The sequence below is a fragment of the Hyla sarda genome, chromosome 6, assembly GCF_029499605.1.
Source record: "Hyla sarda isolate aHylSar1 chromosome 6, aHylSar1.hap1, whole genome shotgun sequence".
Lineage (NCBI taxonomy): Eukaryota > Metazoa > Chordata > Amphibia > Anura > Hylidae > Hyla > Hyla sarda.
Window position 1 is genome coordinate 139,361,046 of NC_079194.1, and position 19,869 is coordinate 139,380,914.

Here is a 19,869-nt window from a genome sequence, read left to right on the forward strand (position 1 = left end):
ACCCCTATACAACCCCCCTCCCCAATAAAAATGAAAACGTCTGGTACGCCACTGTTTCCAAAACGGAGCCTCCAGCTGTTGCAAAACAACTACTCCCAGTATTGCCAGATAGCCGTTGACTGTCCAGGCATGCTGGGAGTTTTACAACAGCTGGAGGCACCCTGTTTGGGAATCACTGGCGTAGAATACCCCTATGTCCACCCCTATGCAAGTCCCTAATTTAGGCCTCAAGTGCGCATGGCGCTCTCACTTTGGAGCCCTGTCGTATTTCAAGGCAACAGTTTAGGGTCACATATGGGGTATCGCCGTACTCGGGAGAAATTGGGCTTCAAATTTTGGGGGGTATTTTCTGCTATTACCCTTTTAAAAAATGTAAAATTTTTGGGAAAACAAGCATTTTAGGTAAAAAAAATATATTTTTTTTACATATGCAAAAGTCGTGAAACACCTGTAGGGTATTAAGGTTCAAATTACCCCTTGTTACGTTCCCCGAGGGGTCTAGTTTCCAAAATGGTATGCCATGTGTTTTTTTTTTTGCTGTCCTGGCACCATAGGGGCTTCCTAAATGCGGCATGCCCCCAGAGCAAAATTCGCTTTCAAAAAGCCAAATGTGACTCCTTCTCTTCTGAGACCTGTAGTGCGCCAGCAGAGCACTTTTCACACCCATATGGGGTGTTTTCTGAATCGGGAGAAATTGGGCTTCAAATTTTGGGGGGTATTTTCTGCTATTACCCTTTTTAAAATTGTAAAAACTTTGGGAAACCAAGCATTTTAGGTAAAAAAAATATATATTTTTTTACATATGCAAAAGTCGTGAAACACCTGTAGGGTATTAAGGTTCACATTACCCCTTGTTACGTTCCCCGAGGGGTCTAGTTTCCAAAATGGTATGCCATGTGTTTTTTTTTTGCTGTTCTGGCACCATAGGGGCTTCCTAAATGCGGCATGCCCCCAGAGCAAAATTTGCTTTCAAAAAGCCAAATGTTACTCCTTCTCTTCTGAGACCTGTAGTGCGCCAGCAGAGCACTTTTCACCCCCATATGGGGTGTTTTCTGAATCGGGAGAAATTGGGCTTCAAATTTTGGGGGGTATTTTCCGCTATTACCCTTTTTAAAAATGTAAACATTTTGGGAAAACAAGCATTTTAGGTAAAAAAAATTTTTTTTTTTTACATATGCAAAAGTTGTGAAACACCTGTAGGGCATTAAGGTTCACGTTACCCCTTGTTACGTTCCCCGAGGGGTCTAGTTTCCAAAATGGTATGCCATGTGGTTTTTTTTTGCTGTTCTGGCACCATAGGGGCTTCCTAAATGCGGCATGCCCCCAGAGCAAAATTTGCTTTCAAAAAGCCAAATGTGACTCCTTCTCTTCTGAGACCTGTAGTGCGCCAGCAGAGAACTTTTCACCCCCATGCAAGGTGTTTTCTGTATCGGGAGAAATTGGGCTTCAAATTTTGGGGGGTATTTTCTGCTATTACCCTTTTAAAAAATGTAAAATTTTTGGGAAACCAAGCATTTTAGGTAAAAAAAATAAATATTTTTTTTACATATGCAAAAGTCGTGAATCACCTGTAGGGTATTAAGGTTCACTTTACCCCTTGTTACGTTCCCTGAGGGGTCTAGTTTCCAAAATGGTATGCCATGTGTTTTTTTTTTGCTGTCCTGGCACCATAGGGGCTTCCTAAATGCGGCATGCCCCCCAAAAACCATTTGTCGCTCCTTCCCTTCTGAGCCCTCTACTGCGCCCGCCGGACAATTAACATAGACATATGAGGTATGTGCTTACTCGAGAGAAATTGGGTTTCAAATACAAGTAAAAATTTTCTCCTTTTTACCCCTTGCAAAAATTCAAAAATTGGGTCTACAAGAACATGCGAGTGTAAAAAATGAAGATTTTGAATTTTCTCCTTCACTTTGCTGCTATTCCTGTGAAACACCTAAAGGGTTAATACACTTACTGAATGTTTTTTTGAATACTTTAGGGGGTGTAGTTTTTATAATGGGGTCTTTTATGGGGTATTTCTAATATGAAGACCCTTCAAATCCACTTCAAAACTGAACTGGTCCCTGAAAAATAGTGAGTTTGAAAATTTTGTGAAAAATGTCAAAATTGCTGCTGAACTTTGAAGCCCTCTGGTGTCTTCCAAAAGTAAAAACTCATAAATTTTATGATGCAAACATCAAGTAGACATATTGTATATGTGAACCCAACAAAAATATATTTTGAATATCCATTTTCCTTACAAGCAGAGAGCTTCAAAGTTAGAAAAATGCAAAATTTTCATTTTTTTCATCAAATTTTGGGATTTTTCACCAAGAAAGGATGCAAGTTACCATAAAATTTTACCACTAAGTTAAAGTAGAATATGTCACGAAAAAACAATCTCGGAATCAGAATGATAACTAAAAGCATCCCAGAGTTATTAATGTTTAAAGTGACAGTGGTCAGAATTGCAAAAAACGCTCCGGTCCTTAAGGTATAAAATGGCTCGGTCCTTAAGGGGTTAAAGGGGTTCTCCTCTGGAAATTAATTTATTTATTTATTTTTTAATCAACAGGTGCCAGAAAGTTAAACAGATTTGTAAATTACCGTATTTTTCGCCATATAAGGAGGAAAATAGGAAAAAAAAGATTCTGAACCAAATACAATGTAAAGTATAGGACAGTGATCTTCAACCTGCGGGCCTCCAGATGTTGCAAAACTACAACTCCCGTTGGCTGTCCGGGCATTCCAGAAGTTGTAGTTTTGCAACATCTGGAGGTCCGCAGGTTGAAGACCACTGGTATAGGAGGTAATACTCACGTGTCCCCGCCGCTCCGGACCCGTCACCGCTCTTCACCGCTGCCCTGGATGTCGCCCTCCATCGCTGTCGCCGTGTCCCCGGGGTGTCCCCGTTGCTCCGGAACGTCTCTGCTGCCCGGTATCCTCGCTCTCCGTCGCCGCCATCACATCGCTACGCACGCCGCTCCTATTGGATGACGAGACGGCGTGCCCGATGACGTGATGACGACGAAGGAGAGTGCCGGCCATGCAGGGGATCCCGGCACAGAGCAGTCATTCGCCGATCGGACACCGAGGAGGTCCTGAACAGCCCGACTGAGCAGCCGGGTTAGTGGCACTTTCGCTTCAGACGCTGCGGTCAGCTTTGATCGCCGCGTCTGAAGGGTTAATACAGGGCATCACCGTGATCGGTGATGTCCTGTATTAGCCGCGGGTCCCGGCCGTTGACGGGACAGGGTTTTAATGTGTATTTGCCGTATAAGACGTACCAACTCCCCCCCCCCAGTTTTGGGGAAGAAAAAGTGTTGTCTTATATGGTACTTCTATTTAAAAAAATCTTAACCTTCCAGTACTTATCAGCTTCTGTATGTTGCACAGGAAGTTCTTTTTTCTTTGAATTTTCTTTCTGTCTGACCACAGTGCTCTCTGCTGACACCTCTGTCCAGAGTAGGAGCAAATCCCCATAGCAAACCTCTCCTGGTCTGGACAGTTCCTAAAATGGACAGAGGTGTCAGCAGAGAACACTGTGGTCAGCCAGAAAGGAAATTCGAAAAGGAAAGAACTTCCTGTGCAACATATAGCAGCTGATAATTACTGGAAGGATTAAGATTTTTAAATAGGAGTCATTTTCTGGCACCAGTTGATTTAAAAAATGTTTTCCAGAGGAGTACCCCTTTAAACCAATCTCTGCAGCTCACTGGTTTCTACAGTTGAGCAAAATGTATGAAGTCCTATGCACCTTTTTAGTAAATTTTAAGCAACGGTGCAAACAATACACCAAGCATACGGGTAAAATCTTTTCTACCTTACACCAACATTGATAAATGTCCCCCATCATGTGTATGTTCCAGCATCACGTCCAAATGGCTGAAGATATTTCGATAAAACTTAGCACACATGTTACTTATATGTCAACAACAAACATAGGATAGATAAATTAACCCTTACCCACCCACATTTGCAAGGGGCGGGGTTTTTGTTAAAGTCCCATCCAAGTCTATAGCAAATGTATGTTCCAGCATAACTTCCAAGTGGCTGGAGGTATTTTGATGAAACTTAGTGCACTTGTTACTTTTATGTCAAATAAAAATATATGACAGTTAAATTAACCCTAATCTACCCTCTTAGGTGAAAGATGGGGTCCTATGCAAGTAATGTCATAAAGGGGTACTCCTCTGGAAAACATTTTATAAATCAACTGGTGCCAGAAAGTTAAACAGATTTGTAAATTAAATTAATAAAATGCAATGTGTGTATTGGTGCTAGGGAGGAAGCAGATCTACAGTTATTAATCACTTACCTTAATTGCGATATGAAACAGGAGCCTGCAAGTTCAATTTCAGAAATGGATATATTCCACGGGTAGCTGTTCGATTCCTTCCAAATGTCGGGTTGCTGTCCTTCACTTGTATTTCCGTGTGGATTGCGAGGTCCCCGGGTGGGTAATGAATGAATGCCGAGTTCCAACGTGTCAGGGAGCCGTGCGCCAGGAGAACTGCCCCGAGCCGGAAGAGTCTCACCGGTTTGTTTCTCTGTTTGGTGCAGTACAGGGAAACGAATCGGTGAGACGCTTCCGGCTCGGGGCAGTTCTCCTGGCGCACGGCTCCCTGACACGTTGGAACTCTGCATTCATTCATTACACACCCGGTACACGGAAATACAAGTGAAGGACAGCAACCCGACATTTGGAAGGAATCGAACAGCTACCCGTGGAATATATCCATTTCTGAAATTGAACTTGCAGGCTCCTGTTTCATATCGCAATTAAAATAAGTGATTAATAACTGTAGATCTGCTTCCTCCCTAGCGCCAATACACACATTACATTTTATTTATTATACTGAAGGTGGTATTACAGGGATCCACCTGGTTGTATATAGGCTGCTTGGGTATACATCAGTTGCACCGGTGCTATATATATATATATATATATATATATATATTTCATAGAGATTTGTAAATTACTTCTATTTAAAAATCTTAATCCTTCCAGTACTTATCAGCTGCTATATGTTGCACAGGAAGTTCTTTCCTTTTTGAGTTTCCTTTCTGTCTGACCATAGTGCTCTCTGCTGACATCTCTGTCCATTTTAAAAACTGTCTGGAGCAGGATAGGTTTGCTATGGGGATTTGCTCCTACTCTGGACAGTTCCTAAAATGGACAGAAGTGTCAGCAGAGAGCACTGAAGTCAGACAGAAATTCAAAAAGAAAAGAACTTCCTGTGCAACATACAGAAGCTGATAAGTACTGGAAGGATTAAGATTATTAAATAGAAGTAATTTACAAATCTGTTTAACTTTCTGGCACCAGTTGATTAAAAAATATATATTTTCCAGAGGAGTACCCCCTTAAGTCCAATGCAACTATATAGGACTCCAGTACCTTACTCCAAGCTCTGCTCTGCATGTTGGTGAGGGTGTCAGTCCAGCCACACCCCATCCCACAAAGCCACACCCACCATTTAAGCCACACACCTTTTATTTTCTACCCTTTTTGTGCATTGGTCTGGCCTGCAAGTCATGCCCACTTCCACAAAACCACACCACCTATTTTCAGCCTACATTCACTTCAACACAACTCAACCCCACCTGAGGACGAGATACAGTCATGGCCATAAATGTTGGCAACCCTGAATTTTTTCAAGAAAATTAAGTACGGTATTTCTCACAGAAAAGGTTTGCAGTAATACACATGTTTATTCCCTTTGTGTGTATTGGAACTAAACAAAAAAAGGGAAGAAAAAAAGCAAATTGGACATAATGTCACACCAAACTCCAAAAATGGGCTGGACAAAATTATTGGCACCCTTTCAAAATTGTGGATAAATAAGATTGTTTCAAGCACGTGGTGTTCCTTTAAACTCACCTGGGGCAAGTAACAGGTGTGGGCAATATAATAATCACACCTGAAAGCAGATAAAAAGGAGAGAAGTTCACAGTCTTTGCATTGTGTGTCTGTGTGTGCGCCACACTAAACATGGACAACAGAAAGAGGAGAAGAGAACTGTCTGAGGACTTGAGAACCAAAATTGTGGGAAAATATCAACAATCTCAAGGTTACATGTCCATCTTCAGAGATCTAGATTTGGCTTTGTCCACAGTGCACAACATTATCAAGAAGTTTGCAACCCATGGCACAGTAGCTAATCTCCCTGGGCGTGGACGGAAAATAAAAATTTATGAAAGGTGTCAACGCAGGATAGTCCGGATGGTGGATAAGCAGCTCCAAACAAGTTCCAAAGATATTCAAGCTGTCCTGCAGGCTCAGGGAGCATCAGTGTCAGCACCAACTATCCGTCGATATTTAAATGAAATGAAATGCTATGGCAGGAGGACACACTTTTGCCAAAATGAACTTGAGTAAGCCAAAATCCTTCTGGGAAAACGTCTTGTGGACAGATGAGACCAAGATAGAGCTTTTTGGTAAAGCACATGATTCTACTGTTCACTGAAAATGGAATGAGGCCTACAAAGAAAACAACACAGTACCTACAGGGAAATATGGTAGAGGTTCAATTATGTTTTGGGGTTGTTTTGCTGCCTCTCACACTGGGTGCCTTGAATGTGTGCAAGGCATCATGAAATCTGAGGATTACCAACGGATTTTGGGTCGCACTGTACAGCCCAGTGTCAGAAAGCTGGGTTTGTGTCCGAGATCTTGGGTCTTTCAGCAGGTGAATAACCCCAAACATACGTCAAAAAGCACCCAGAAATGTATGGCAACAAAGTGCTGGAGAGTTCTGAAGTGGCCAGTAATGAGTCCAGATCTAAATCCCATTGAACACCTGTGGAGAGATCTTAAAATTGCTGTTGGCAAAAGGCGCCTTCCAATAAGAGAGACCTGGAGCAGTGTGAAAAGGAAGAGTGGTCCAACATTCCGGCTGAGAGGTGTAAGAAGCTTATTGATGGTTATAGGAAGCGACTGATTTCAGTAATTTTTTCCAAAGGGTGGGCAACCAAATATTAAGTTAAGGTGCCAATAATTTTGTCCAGCCAGGGCAACACCAGATACTTATGGTGCTCTCCTCAATTATATACATACAAGAGAGAGAATGTATCTACTCTTCTGTTATAGATATACATAATGAAATACTCCCATTGTATAGCTCAGATGGACAATGTGAAACGCTGTATGAAGATAACTTAAAAAGGTCATCCTACAAAACAGACTCATCCTTTGATAGTGTGTGTGAGAGCAGACCCTAAACTGCTCATGAGAACGGGGGTCCTCTTTCTCCTCTGGTTCAACAGACGCCCAGCAGGACCGATCTGTTGAGAGTGATCATCCTTGGTGTTACACATTCTAATATTTATAACTATAGGGGGAGATTTATCAAACTGGTCTGGAGGAAAAGTTACTGAGTTGCCCACAGCAACCAATCAGATCGCTTCTTTCATTTTTGAAAAGGCCTCTGAAAACTGAAAGAAGAAATCTGGTTGCTATGGGCAACGGACAGGTTTTGATACATTTTCCCCATTTTATTTGCAGCCTTAGAGCTATAAATATATACAGTACTGATAAATTCCATTTTACAACATAGTTCCTACCCATTTGATTATTCAGGGAAAATACAGCTATATATATATGTATATATATATGTATGTATATATATATATATATATATATATATATAGGACTGACTACAGGTCCCCTTGAAAAGACCGCAGCCTGCTCCAACTAGTCACGTGCCTCCTTCTGACGTCATCAACCTCCCCTCTGTCATTAATTTCCGCGTTGCTGGAAGTGTCTCCATAGCAGCGAGTCCCCTTAATCCCATTGGGCTTCTCGCTGTCCAATACCGTTCAAGTAGTGCGTCACTTGCTGATTGGTGCATTGCCCTAGCTGTTGGGTGGAGTCTTTTCATCAAGTGACCGTAATTACCCAATAGAGAATCAGTTACCAGGAGCTCAGCAGCTATTGGTTAAATCGGTTGCCTGGGCAACTACAACTTAGCTCGTGTCTTAGAGACATAACGGTGTCTGCACGGATATTTACTCTGGTTTCAGTTGCTGCATCACCCGGAAGTTGACACAGCGATAAACGGGGTACAGACGGAATGCCTGTCAACTACTGTGCCGGCACCGGGAAGCGGAAGTGTACGACTGGCCCCGCCCACCGGCCTCTGCCCTTGTGACGTCAACGTTTTGAATGGTTGCTGAGCTGGAAGAAGTGAAGTGACAGTATCTGGTCAGTCCCGGAGACCCCAGGCTGCAGGTGAGTGATATCTGTGCACCGCTGACGGTAGCTGTGATACACACATACACGGCACTATCACCCCCAGCATATACTGTGCCGTGTATGTGTGTCCAGTAACCACAACTCCCAGCATGCCCAGCACAATTCTTCCCTCATGATAAAGTATTCGCTGTGCTGCTGTTACACTGATGTCACCTATTGTTGGACCACAAGCTGCAGCCTGTCTGGTCAGCCTTTAGTTGTTCTAAGTCAGTGTTACCCAACCAGGGGGCCTCCAGCTGTTGCAAAACTACAACTCCCAGCATGCCCGGACAGCCAACGGCTGTCTGGGCATGCTGGGAGTTGTAGTTTTGCAAAGGCTGGAGGCACCCTGGTTGGGAAACACTGTTCTAAGTTGTGTGGATTATGGATGTCCAGTACACGGCTCACTGATCTCCTGGAACAGACTCCTTTCCATGATGGGAGTAGTAGTTCCCCAGCTGCTGGAGTCTGCAGGGGCCTGGGAGGCTAGTTTAGTGCTTGTACTGCTAAATCCATCATGGGGGTAGCAGTACAGGGGCTGAGGGATTGATCACACTGGGTATCACTTCCAAGACCCGATGCGATCAGCAGTTATTAACCAGGAGTGCGGGAGGCATGCTCTGCTCCCCTGGATGTACATAGAGTGTGTTACTTTCATTTTCAAATACCCCACCGGGAGCCCTGAATGGCCTCTCGGTGCCGGCCATTCAGGGCTCCTGGCGAGTATTTGAAAATGAAAGTAAAACACACGATCTACATTGCAGGGGAAGGGAGCATGCCGCCCTCTCCCCTGGTTAATAGTAGTTGTAGTTTTGCAACAACTGGAGGACCACAGTTTTAAGATCTCTGGTGTAGATAATTCGTACGATCGGATGCCATGGATCTGATTGTCACAATTGATGCTGGGGAGAAGTGGGTTTTGTAGACTAGGGTGGAACCACCTTTTATTATCGGGATAGGTGTGGCAGGTAAAAGGTTAAATGCTAAATCGGAGACAAATCTGTCTGCGCTGAGGAATTACAGGTGGAACAGGTTTGTCTGCTTCCTTGAAAATATCCTGTGCTTCTGGCACTGCCTACGTTGTGTAGTATTAAGGGGTATTCTAGGGATTTTATTCCTTTACATTATAAAAGTGAACTGTAATTCCGTGTGGTGAGGTAAGTCTCTAAGTCAATTGTTTTCAGCATTGTGCGCTCCTGGTTAATTCTAATGAACCTTCCAGTCAGTGGGATCTCATGAGCTGCTGACAGATCTTTCTGCGCGTCGCTTTTTCCTGCAGTCGCCATGATGGGAAGATCAGGGGCTTCAGTTGCACCAAAAGACATTGGGGGAGGTTAAAGGGGAGAAAAGTGGAGTAACCACTCAGATTAATTTTTTTTTTTCATTTTCAGAGGCCTTCTAAAAAAAAAAAAAATGAAAGAAAGAAGTGATCTGATTGGTTACTATGGGCAACTGCACCACTCTTCCTCTGCACAGGTTTTGATAAATCTCCCCCTTAATGTTTCCATTCACAAGCAGTAAGCAGACATATAGAACAATGGGGCAGCTTTGTCAAAACTGTCTTTGTTGTTTATAGCAACCAATCAGCCCTCAGCTTTCATTTTACCTGAGCAGTATGAGAAGTGAAAGCTGAGCTGTTATTGGCTGCTGGTTGATTAGATGCAGGGAATTTGTGGTTGGAGGATACTTTATTATTATTATTTTTTTTTGGGGGGGGGGGGGGGGAGGGTGTTATCTGTAGGACATAGAGATTGTTCTACTATAATATTGAGAAAATAAATCCCCCAGTTTAGTCTGTGGCATCACTGCTCCTGGTCTCCCCATGCTCCACTTCCTGTAGCTGTGGTCCAATATGCCAAATTGTCACAGCCAATCATATGCTGAGGTGGCACGCCACTGTGGCCAGAGTTTGGCTGCACAGCAATGTGGCATATTTAGCCCAGCACCTGGGACATTACTGGCCACAGCCGGGTGGCACTCTGACTTATTGGTTACGGGAAAACTGAGGGAGGCTAGTACAGTTTAGTTTTTGTTTAAACAGGCAGCCTGGCAATGTTTTCAGAAAAGTAATTTTCACCAGAAAACCCGTCTAACACTGTCAAAGATAGCTCCAGGGACCGGAACAGTAAAATACCGGATTAAAAGATGCTAACTCCGCGCCAGTCACCAACACGTTTCAACTACAGAAATGTAGTCCTAATGAGAGAAATGAAGGCTGATATTAGCCTTATTGAATGATGTAGCTTTATTGACAGTGGGCAGGATGCTGGCACTTTAATATCCTCAGTGTCTGTGAGCAGGGTATCCTGGCTGTTTTCCTTTGTGTCACCACCTGGTAGCCTGGGCATGGTGGTGTCGTCTGCTGCTTATATTAACTGCTTGATGTTCTCTCAGGGAACATGAAGGCCTTAATCCTGGTTGGTGGCTATGGTACAAGGTTACGGCCTCTGACGCTCAGTGTCCCTAAACCAATGGTGGATTTCTGTAACAAGCCCATCCTGCTGCACCAAGTGGAGGCTCTGGTTAAGGTAAGAGGGGCAGGCAGTAGGCTCGCTGTACATGAAGCATTGGTGTCCTGTATACCAGTGTAACACAAGTGTCCTTTCTCCTGTGAACAGGCAGGGGTTAATCATGTCATCCTGGCAGTCAGTTACATGTCAGATATGTTGGAGAAGGAGATGAAGGAGCAGGAGAAACGGGTAAGGCCTTGTCTTATCTCTCAGTAAAATAAAAGATGGAGTGGTATATGGCTACTATCACTTTATTTCTTTGCAGCTGGGAATCCGAATCTCCATGTCACATGAGAAGGAGCCTCTTGGAACAGGTGAGGTGCCTCTGGGGTGTATTGTCAGCATCTGCAGGGTATGGGGATTTATGGTGACTTTATGGTATAGAAAGGGCTGCAGAACTCTAACCATAGTTTGCTGGGTCTCAGGATCTGGGGTGACCCCATAGTACTGGGGAGCTGGTGACCAGTTATTGTGTTTTCATGTTCCACCTTAATAATTTTCAGCGGGTCCATTGGCTCTGGCCAGAGAGCTTCTGACTGAGAACTCTGAGCCATTCTTTGTACTGAACAGCGATGTGATCTGTGACTTTCCCTTCGAGGATATGGTCCGTTTCCACCAGCACCATGGCAAGGAGGGCACCATCGTGGTAAGTTGTGGCTGATAGCATGGACATTTTTTTTATGGAAAACTTGGGATTTAGGGTGTAGCAGGAGTAGGGGGGGGGGGGGTGCCTCACGGATTCCTAATATGGTAAACTTCTATAGATTACCTTGTTGTGATTTTATGGATTATGCATGGGCAAGGTGATGTTCTACCCAGAATTCTGTGCAGTGGATGGGTGGCTGAGCTATGCTGATGTGCAGTGGTGGAATGGCTGAGAGATCCTGTTCTATTATGTGTTACCTAGGATTATATAAAGGAAGTTGGTGCTTGAGAGACTGTTCTATTATACCTGGGATTATAATAGGAGGAAAGGGTGGTTGAGATATCATTCTATTATACCTTGGATTATGTTGTGGGGAAGGGGTGTTTGAGCTATTATATTGTACCTGGGATTAGGTGAGGGGTATTTTGAGCAATATTGTCAAATATATAAGAAAGGATGGCTGAGCCAAACGTTTATATCATATTATACCCTGGGTTTTGTGCAAGAGAGTGGTTGTTTAGAGACACTGTTATAGTATTTGAAGGGTGGAGATGGCTAAATGTTATACCCAGGATTATGTACAGGGAGAGCTGGTTGAGAAATTCTGTTAGAACTTAGTTTATAGGTGGGGGCAGGGGTGAGGGACACTGTTATATCCAGAATTATGTGAATGTGTGTAGGGTAGACGGTGGTTAAATGACTATAACAAGTTTGCTCAACCATCAACAATCCTGTCAGGTTTAGGAATATGATTTTAGATTTCACAATTGTTTAGATCATTGTAGATTGTAACTATATAATCTACACTTCATGTACAGGTCACAAAAGTTGAGGAGCCCTCTAAGTATGGGGTGGTCGTGTATGACGCGGAAAGCGGCCAAATCCAGCGTTTTGTGGAGAAGCCTCAAGTGTTTGTGTCCAACAAGATTAACTCTGGATTGTACATTTTCTGCCCGTCTGTGTTGGACCGTATCCAGGTACTTCCTCCAAGGGCTGCTCTCTTGAGATGTCTGCCTGGTCACACATAATATACTGCAGCAGCCTCTAGACATCATCGTGACTCAATCAGGGGGAAAGTTTTGGGTCACACAGGGCAGTCATGTGACAATGGTAGTTGGCATTTCCTCTTAATATGGTTTTGTCTAGGGGGAATGTACTCCAGATACTGGGGGTGTAGCTACTGGTTCTGTTCTGAGTCTGCTCTGCTTCTCTCGGCAGTTGCGTCCAACCTCAATAGAAAAGGAGATCTTTCCGGTAATGGCTCAGGAAGGGCATTTATTCGCCATGGAGCTGCAGGGTGAGGACTGGTCTGGTTATTGATGCCAAATCCTGTAGATCCACCTCTGCCTCCTTCATGTGTATTGTCTCTCAGGTTTCTGGATGGATATTGGACAGCCTAAGGACTTCCTGACAGGAATGTGCATGTACCTACAGTCTGTGAAGCAGAAGAACCCTGAGCGGCTGCATGTTGGACCTGGTTTTGCTGGGAATGTTTTGGTGGTGAGTACATTGCTTAAGTGTGTACTCATGTAGCCAGACACTCCAGGGGGCAGTAAATGTGTACACTCTTGTGTAAGTCTGTGTGGAGCCACAATTGTTGGCTCCTGTTGGGGTTCTACTTTCTTTTGTCACTTTTTTTTTTCTTTCTAGGATCCCTCCGCCAAGATTGGTGTCAACTGCTGCATTGGTCCTAATGTAATTATTGGCCCTGGAGTGACAGTGGAGGATGGGGTGCGGATAAAGCGATGTACAGTCATGAAGGGCTCCAAAATCCGATCCCATTCCTGGCTGGAGTCCTCTATAATTGGCTGGAGTTCAACTGTTGGACAGTGGGTGAGGAGCAATTCCAAACTAATATGAGGTGGAGGTTGTGAGTAGAGATGAGCGAACTTACAGTAAATTCGATTCGTCACAAACTTCTCGGCTCAGCAGTTGATGACTTATCCTGCATAAATTAGTTCAGCCTTCAGGTGCTCCAGTGGGCTGGAAAAGGTGGATACATTCCTAGGAAAGAGTCTCCTAGGACTGTATCCACCTTTTCCAGCCCACCGGAGCACCTGAAAGCTGAACTAATTTATGCAGGAAAAGTCATCAACTGCCGAGCCGAGAAGTTCGTGACGAATCGAATTTACTGTAAGTTCGCTCATCTCTAGTTGTGAGTAATCTGAATGCTATGGAGGAGTTTATAGTAGAAGGACCTGTCGCCTTGCCTTCCTTAAAGTAGGATTTCCTTTTTGTAAGTGCAGGGTTAGTCTAGGGGTTAGTATTTATGCCTGTTAGTGCACTGTTATTCCTATTCGATGATTTCTTATTTTTCTGGGGGACAGGGTTCTTTCCTGTAGGTGCGCTGTTAGTTCAGAGTTGGCATTCTTTCCTGTTAATACAGTTAGTTTGGAGGGCTGGATATTTTTTTTCCTATTGGCGGACTGTCAGCTCGGGGTCAGGGCTTTTTCCAGTTGGTGCAGTTAGCACAGGGGCCATGCACATGCAGAAGTGACACAATGCAAATATCAAATTATAGCATTTCCAGCATCTTTGCAGGATAGGTAGGTTGACTGACATTTCCTTTGATAGAAAGCAGCATAGTAGGTGAGATTTGGCAAAACCTGTGCAGAGGAAAAGTGGCGCAAAACCTGTGCTGAGGAAAAGTGGCGCAGTTGCCAATAGCAAGCAATCTATTTTTGAATTTAAAAATTGCAAGTTTCAGACAGATGAAAAAATGTTTTTGTAGCACAAATGGGTGCAGAGGGGTTGCAGCCATACGTGTGTTCACACCACACAGAGCCTCTATTCAGTAGAATTTGTATGTATTTAAGTCTTAGAACATTGTCATCAGTGTAAGCTCAGTCTTGCTCATACATCCTTAGGGCTTGTGAGCCCGGGTTCACACTACAGAATTTCCGATGGAAATTCAATTTCGTGAAGGTAAAATGCAGGTGAATAGGTTTTCTGTTTACCCATTTACACTGCGGAATTTTATGGGCTAAATTTCTGACAGAAAATTCCAATCATATAATACCACCAGAACATTGAACCTGTTCAATATTCTGGCATTGCCATCTATCAGTTAGCGCTGGCTGCACTCAATCTATGGCCGGAAATTCCGAAGTATGAACCCGGCCTTAGGGTAAGTTCTATGTATTTTTTCCATCAGGATTCTGAAGGTGGAGATTCCACTGTGGAATACGGTACCAGCTAAATATATAAACTTTTAACAAGGAAATTGGCCTGAAGTGCAGAATTTAAAGGGGTTATTCAGCCTGTAAATAAGAAAATCTTTAACCGCTTAAAGACAATGAACGCAAATCTATGGGGCACTGGTACTTAAAGGAGAACTGCGGCCTACATTTTTTAAGTCAGGGGCTGCAAAAAACCTAAAAAAAAAAAAAAAAAACTGACTCCTTTCTACGTTCCCCTGTTGTGAAGATGTCAGCATCCCGTTCCTCCGGTGCTGCTGGCTTCATAGAAGCGTCACAGTGCAGGCAGCGTATCGCCGGCCGCAGCGATGTCCTGCCTCGGCCGGTGATGGGCTGAGCGCACGGTCATGTAAGGAGCCTGGGCCCCACCTTCTCCCTGCTGCCCGGGCTCCTTACATGACAGTGCGCTAAGCCTATCACTGGCCGAGGCGGAATATTGCTGCGGCCGGCGATACGCTGCCTGCACTGTGACATTTCGAGCCTAAGAAGCCAGCAACACCAGAGAAATGGGATGCAGACATCTCTGCAACAGGGGAACATAAGAAGGCGAGTCAAAGTTTGTTTAAGTTTTTGCAGCCTGGGCACCCCTGAATTAAAAAAAATAAATAAATTACGCTGAAGTTCTCCTTTAACACACCAGGACATACATTTATATCCTCTATATGAAGAGAGCATGGGAGCTGCTGTGTGTTCTGTGTTTGCTTTTAGAGAGGCAATTCCCCTAACAGGCAGTAGACAGCAGTTTACAAGGAAGTGAGACACCTATTAACGACTTTAGAACAGTTTTTCTGGGGTAATAAGTAATTTTTGGTAAATTAAGTCAGTTACAAATGGGAGGGAAGGTAATTGGGGGGGGGGAGAAACAGTGACCATTGAAGGGTACATTAACATGTGTTGTGTTAGTTGCGGATTTGATTCTGTGTTCAGTCATTCAGTTCCATTGACTTATATCCAATGCCAAATCTGCAGCAAACACTGTATGTGTGAATGTGTCAGGATGTGTTCCAGGCCTCCTGTTCATGGTATATTCTTCTTGCAGGTGCGGATGGAGAATGTAACTGTGCTGGGAGAAGATGTCATTGTAAATGAAGAGCTTTACCTCAATGGAGCCAATGTGTTACCCCATAAATGCATATCTGAGTCAGTACCGGAACCCCGGATTATTATGTAGAGGTGCTGGAGCAGCCACTATGCTGGGAAAATACAGATTTATTCTGGTGCAGTGTGAACATCCTGTGGAAGGCATGATATCCCCTGCTATTGAACTGTGTGTGCTCCAATGGTGAGGAGTGCTGCTCTTGTACCGTTCCTGTGCCTTCTCCATGGGTGGTGCTATGAAGATAGAACAATGTCGGTCAACATGCCCAGTGGTAACAAATGGGGGTTACCCAATGTAAATCTAGAGGAGGGAAACATGTGACTGCTTTAAATTATATAGTTGGTTTTAACTGGATTGATAAACATCCCCCTCCACATTATGAGGGTAAATCACACTGAGAATGGAAGGGTACTGGCCCCCACCCTATGTTACAGACATTTGCTGTGTTTGCCAGTGGAAAATTTCTTATAAATATGTTGTTTTCATAGCCTCTTGTTCATTCATTATACACAATCATGTGTCTTGGCAGCATAAAGGTTGTGACAACAACCTGAAATATCTTAACATTTCCAAGTGTCTGTTACTTCACAATGTATTAAAGGGGTGATCCAGGAATAGAAAACCTGTGCTAACGTCTTCCAATAACAGCTGGACCCCTGTCCTCCCAGGTTGTGTGCAATATTACAGTTCCTTTTTAATACATCAACTAATTTTTGTGCTAAATATTGGGGGGGGGGGGAAATGCAATTTTGTAAAGTACATTCTTCAGTCAAACTGACATGTTATCTTAATTCGTTAGGTCGGTTCGATAACGGTACCCAATTTGTATAGTTTGCGTCATGTTTTATTACTTTTAACCCCTTCATGACCCAGCATTTTTTTTTTTGAATATGTTTTCTGTCTTCTCACACTAAGACCCATGACTTTTTTTTATTTTTCCAATGACAAAGTTGGATTAGGGCTTATTTTTTGTGGGTCAAGTTGTACTTTTCATTGGCATACTTTATTTTTACAGTACAGTAAAACTGACATGCTACCTTTTATTCTAGGGGTCAGTACAATTCCAGTGATACCAAACTTTTTTTTGCGACATGAGCTGCAGTTTATAACTAGAGATGAGCGAAGTTACAGTGATTCGATTTGTCACAAACTTCTCGGCTCGGCGGTTGCTGACTTTAGCTTGCATAAATCAGTTCAGGTGCTCCGGTGGGCTGGAGACTCTATCCTAGGACTGTATCCACCTTTTCCAGCCAACCGGAGCACCTGAAAGCTGAACTAATTTATGCAGGAAAAGTCAGCAACCGCCGAGCCGAGAAGTTTGTGACTAATCAAATCCTTGTAACTTTGCTCATAAACGGTACGACTATTGCATTCGTTTTTATTACAACTTTTTTTGGAGATGTGACCAAAAATCAGTTTTTACGTTTACACCATGCAGAATCAGGAATTCGGACAATTCTGCACACACCAATACTAAATTTGTTTGTTTTTATTTTTTTTTTACAGTGAGTAAATCACTGGGAGGGATTTTCTTTATTTAAAAAAAAAAATAAATATATATATATATATATATTATTTTTTTTTTTTTTTTGCATTACGTTGTTCTGTTATCGGCGCTTGATTGATTAGGGGTGTGGGATGAACGTCTGGTGGTGGTGGTGGTCTGACTAGGCTACGACTCGGTCCTGTGCTGCAAGAGCATATTTCGTACTCAGCACTTCGGCTGGTCGAAACACGTCCCCTCCATTTATCTGAGAGACAGGGAATACTGCGCCTGTCCCATAGAGAGAGAGAGATATTCTGCTCTAGAGACTTAAAAAAAACTCTAGGTAATGCTTAATACCTAGAGGACATGCGGTGTAATTGAACGGCTGTAGGCTGGCACACAGCGTCATATTTATGACATGGGTATGAAGCAAGCACAGGAGCTGCGCTCATTCTATAGCAGGTGAGTACCAGCTGCTATCGAATGCCAGAGACATACTGCCAATTGTTGACATCAGTGCGAACACCAATCACATCAACTATGGGGAAAATGAAAAGAGACAAAGTCCCATCAAAATGAAAATGTTACCAATAAAAGCTACAGCACATTAAAATGAACCCTCTTACTGCCCCATATATGGAAAAATAAAGTTATAGGGCTCAGAACAGGACAATTTTAAAGAGTACCACTCATCAAAAAAAACTTTATATGAAATAAATGATCAACTTTCTAATAGCTTTTAATAAAATTTTCCCTCCTTTCATGTTTATTTTAACTTTGCCACTAGGAGTCTCTCTAGCAGTCCTGGCCGCATGCATTTCTATGATTTCAGACTCAGGGCATGAGTCTGAAGTCACACTGCAGCCAGAACATGTACAAGCTCAGCGCAGCTTCCCGCCTATCAATCAGAAAGGCAGGAGCGAGCACTGTGCTTGTACTTCTGCGGGGCGTGCTCCTGACTCGGCCCCGAGTCAGTGGAGCGCAGCTCTTAGAGCAAACATCAGGACTGCCTTGTCCAAGCCTTATGTTTGATCGATGTCTTCCTTTGATTGTAAATGTAATTTTTTTTTTTTTTTTTTTTTTAATGCCCCTCGCACATGACAGGGAACTGATTTAAGGTATTTATAGGGGGGGGGGGGGTTTTGGAAGAAAATAAGTACAGGGATAGCATTAGAGTCAGGGACAGATGGAGAGCGGGATTTGGGGGGAGTGTATATGATGATAGGTACTCTAAGTATAATAATTTTGTCAAATAAATTTAAAAAAAGACTTAAAAAAAAAAAAAAAAAAAAGTAGTACAATAACAGAAAAGCTATGTAAATATGCATATTTTAATTTTATTGCCCTACAGAATAAAGATAACATGTCAGCTTTACTGTGAAGCGCACTGCGTAAAAGCAAGTTGAAAAATGGTTTATTTTCCCCTAAAAAAAAAAAAAGTTTTGTCTGCTATAGCTTACATTGGCCTCACAAAAAAATAAGCCCTCATTTGGCTCTTTACGTGGAAAAATAAGTCATGTTTCCTAAAAGACAAGAAGGAAAATTAAAAAACGCTAAAATGGAAATAGGTGTCCTTATTGGGGTTAAAGCAGTGAATTTGTGTGCACGAGGAGGCCCACTATACTTCCTCTAACTGAAACAGTACCAGTGGGTCATATAACATTCACTCTCAGACAACTGCCCATGTATTTAAGGGAAGAGTGAGAGATGGCAGTGTGTTATCCATCTGGGACATGCTGGTTACTGATGAAGACACCTCCTCCATTACTCAGATTATAAATGCTGAAAGTCAATTCCCACAATGTTCTCTTGATCCAACTCTGCTAAATTAAAGTTGTTGTTGTCTCTAATACAGAACTGCATATGGATCTTGTAAAGCTAAATCAAACAGAAGTAAAGGGAGGAGATGTAGGCCCCATTTACACAGTGGACCGTCAGCCCAGAAAAATTACAAGTGGGTGTTTCACTGGCAGTACAAGATTGGTCTCCATAGATAGCAATGTATTTCTAAGCAGATTCCGCAGGAATAGTTGACATGTCAATACTTTCTGCGGAATCTGAAGATTCCATTGAAAAGAATGGGAGTCTGCTTCAACATAATTTCCGAGTGAAATTTTTCTGCCGTGTAAATGAGGCCTCAGTATAATGATACATCGGACATGTTGAGCGGATAAATAATTTAATCCTCAAATTTGTGACCTCTCACTGGACACAGATAGAAATCACACATAGAAATAAAAACACATTTTTGCTGTAAACGGTGCACATCTTCCAGCATCCTCCAGTGAAACAGCAGTGCGGGGCAGGCACTCTGTGTTTGCTCCTGTGCAGCAGTGTTGTGAGGGTTAACATACAGTTGCGCTCAAATGTTTGCATACCTTGGTATAAATTGTGGCATTTATTTTGAAAGTATAACTGATCATACAAAAAAAAAAATTTTCTTTAAGCATAGGGCTCATATGAAGCCATATATCACATAGTTGTTTGGCTTCTTTTTTTAAATTCATAATAATGAGTCTATTACCTTTCACGTGGATGCACTGAGCAGGCTAGATACCGAGCCAAGGGGAGCAGAAAAGAGCAGTCAAAAGGTATTTTATTAAGATAGAAAAGAAATAAATATTCAAAGTCTTGAAAATGACAGTCAGTAAATTCAGGGATCTCTTGGTACCAAGCCAATGTGAGGTGGATAAAGAAATATTTTAGCCAGAAA

At 42.8% G+C, this 19,869-nt stretch overlaps 1 protein-coding gene across 2 annotated transcripts; it reads left to right on the top strand.

Moving 5' to 3' along the window:
- The first annotated feature begins 7,844 nt into the window (after positions 1 to 7,844).
- GMPPB (GDP-mannose pyrophosphorylase B) lies at positions 7,845 to 16,157 on the top strand. 2 transcript variants are annotated; one of them, XM_056528351.1, is made up of 10 exons: positions 7,848 to 8,215; positions 10,613 to 10,746; positions 10,837 to 10,917; positions 10,994 to 11,042; positions 11,232 to 11,374; positions 12,193 to 12,351; positions 12,593 to 12,671; positions 12,747 to 12,874; positions 13,025 to 13,207; positions 15,611 to 16,157. In XM_056528351.1, the coding sequence occupies exons 2-10, from the start codon at positions 10,618 to 10,620 to the stop codon at positions 15,740 to 15,742; spliced, it is 1,083 nt and encodes a 360-aa protein (XP_056384326.1). In that variant the 5' UTR covers positions 7,848 to 8,215; positions 10,613 to 10,617; the 3' UTR covers positions 15,743 to 16,157. The 2 variants fall into 2 exon arrangements, with proteins under 2 accessions (XP_056384328.1, XP_056384326.1); XM_056528353.1 differs by lacking the exon at positions 12,193 to 12,351 and having other exon boundaries at positions 7,845 to 8,215.
- Positions 16,158 to 19,869: the final 3,712 nt, after the last annotated feature.

Excerpts from the sequence above, each read along its gene's own strand:
- GMPPB (XM_056528351.1), top strand. The coding sequence starts at position 10,618 with ATGAAGGCCTTAATCCTGGTTGGTGGCTATGGTACAAGGTTACGGCCT. Across the intron at positions 11,375-12,192 it reads GCAAGGAGGGCACCATCGTG|GTCACAAAAGTTGAGGAGCC; the intron begins GTAAGTTGTGGC and ends CTTCATGTACAG. Across the intron at positions 13,208-15,610 it reads GTTCAACTGTTGGACAGTGG|GTGCGGATGGAGAATGTAAC; the intron begins GTGAGGAGCAAT and ends TTCTTCTTGCAG.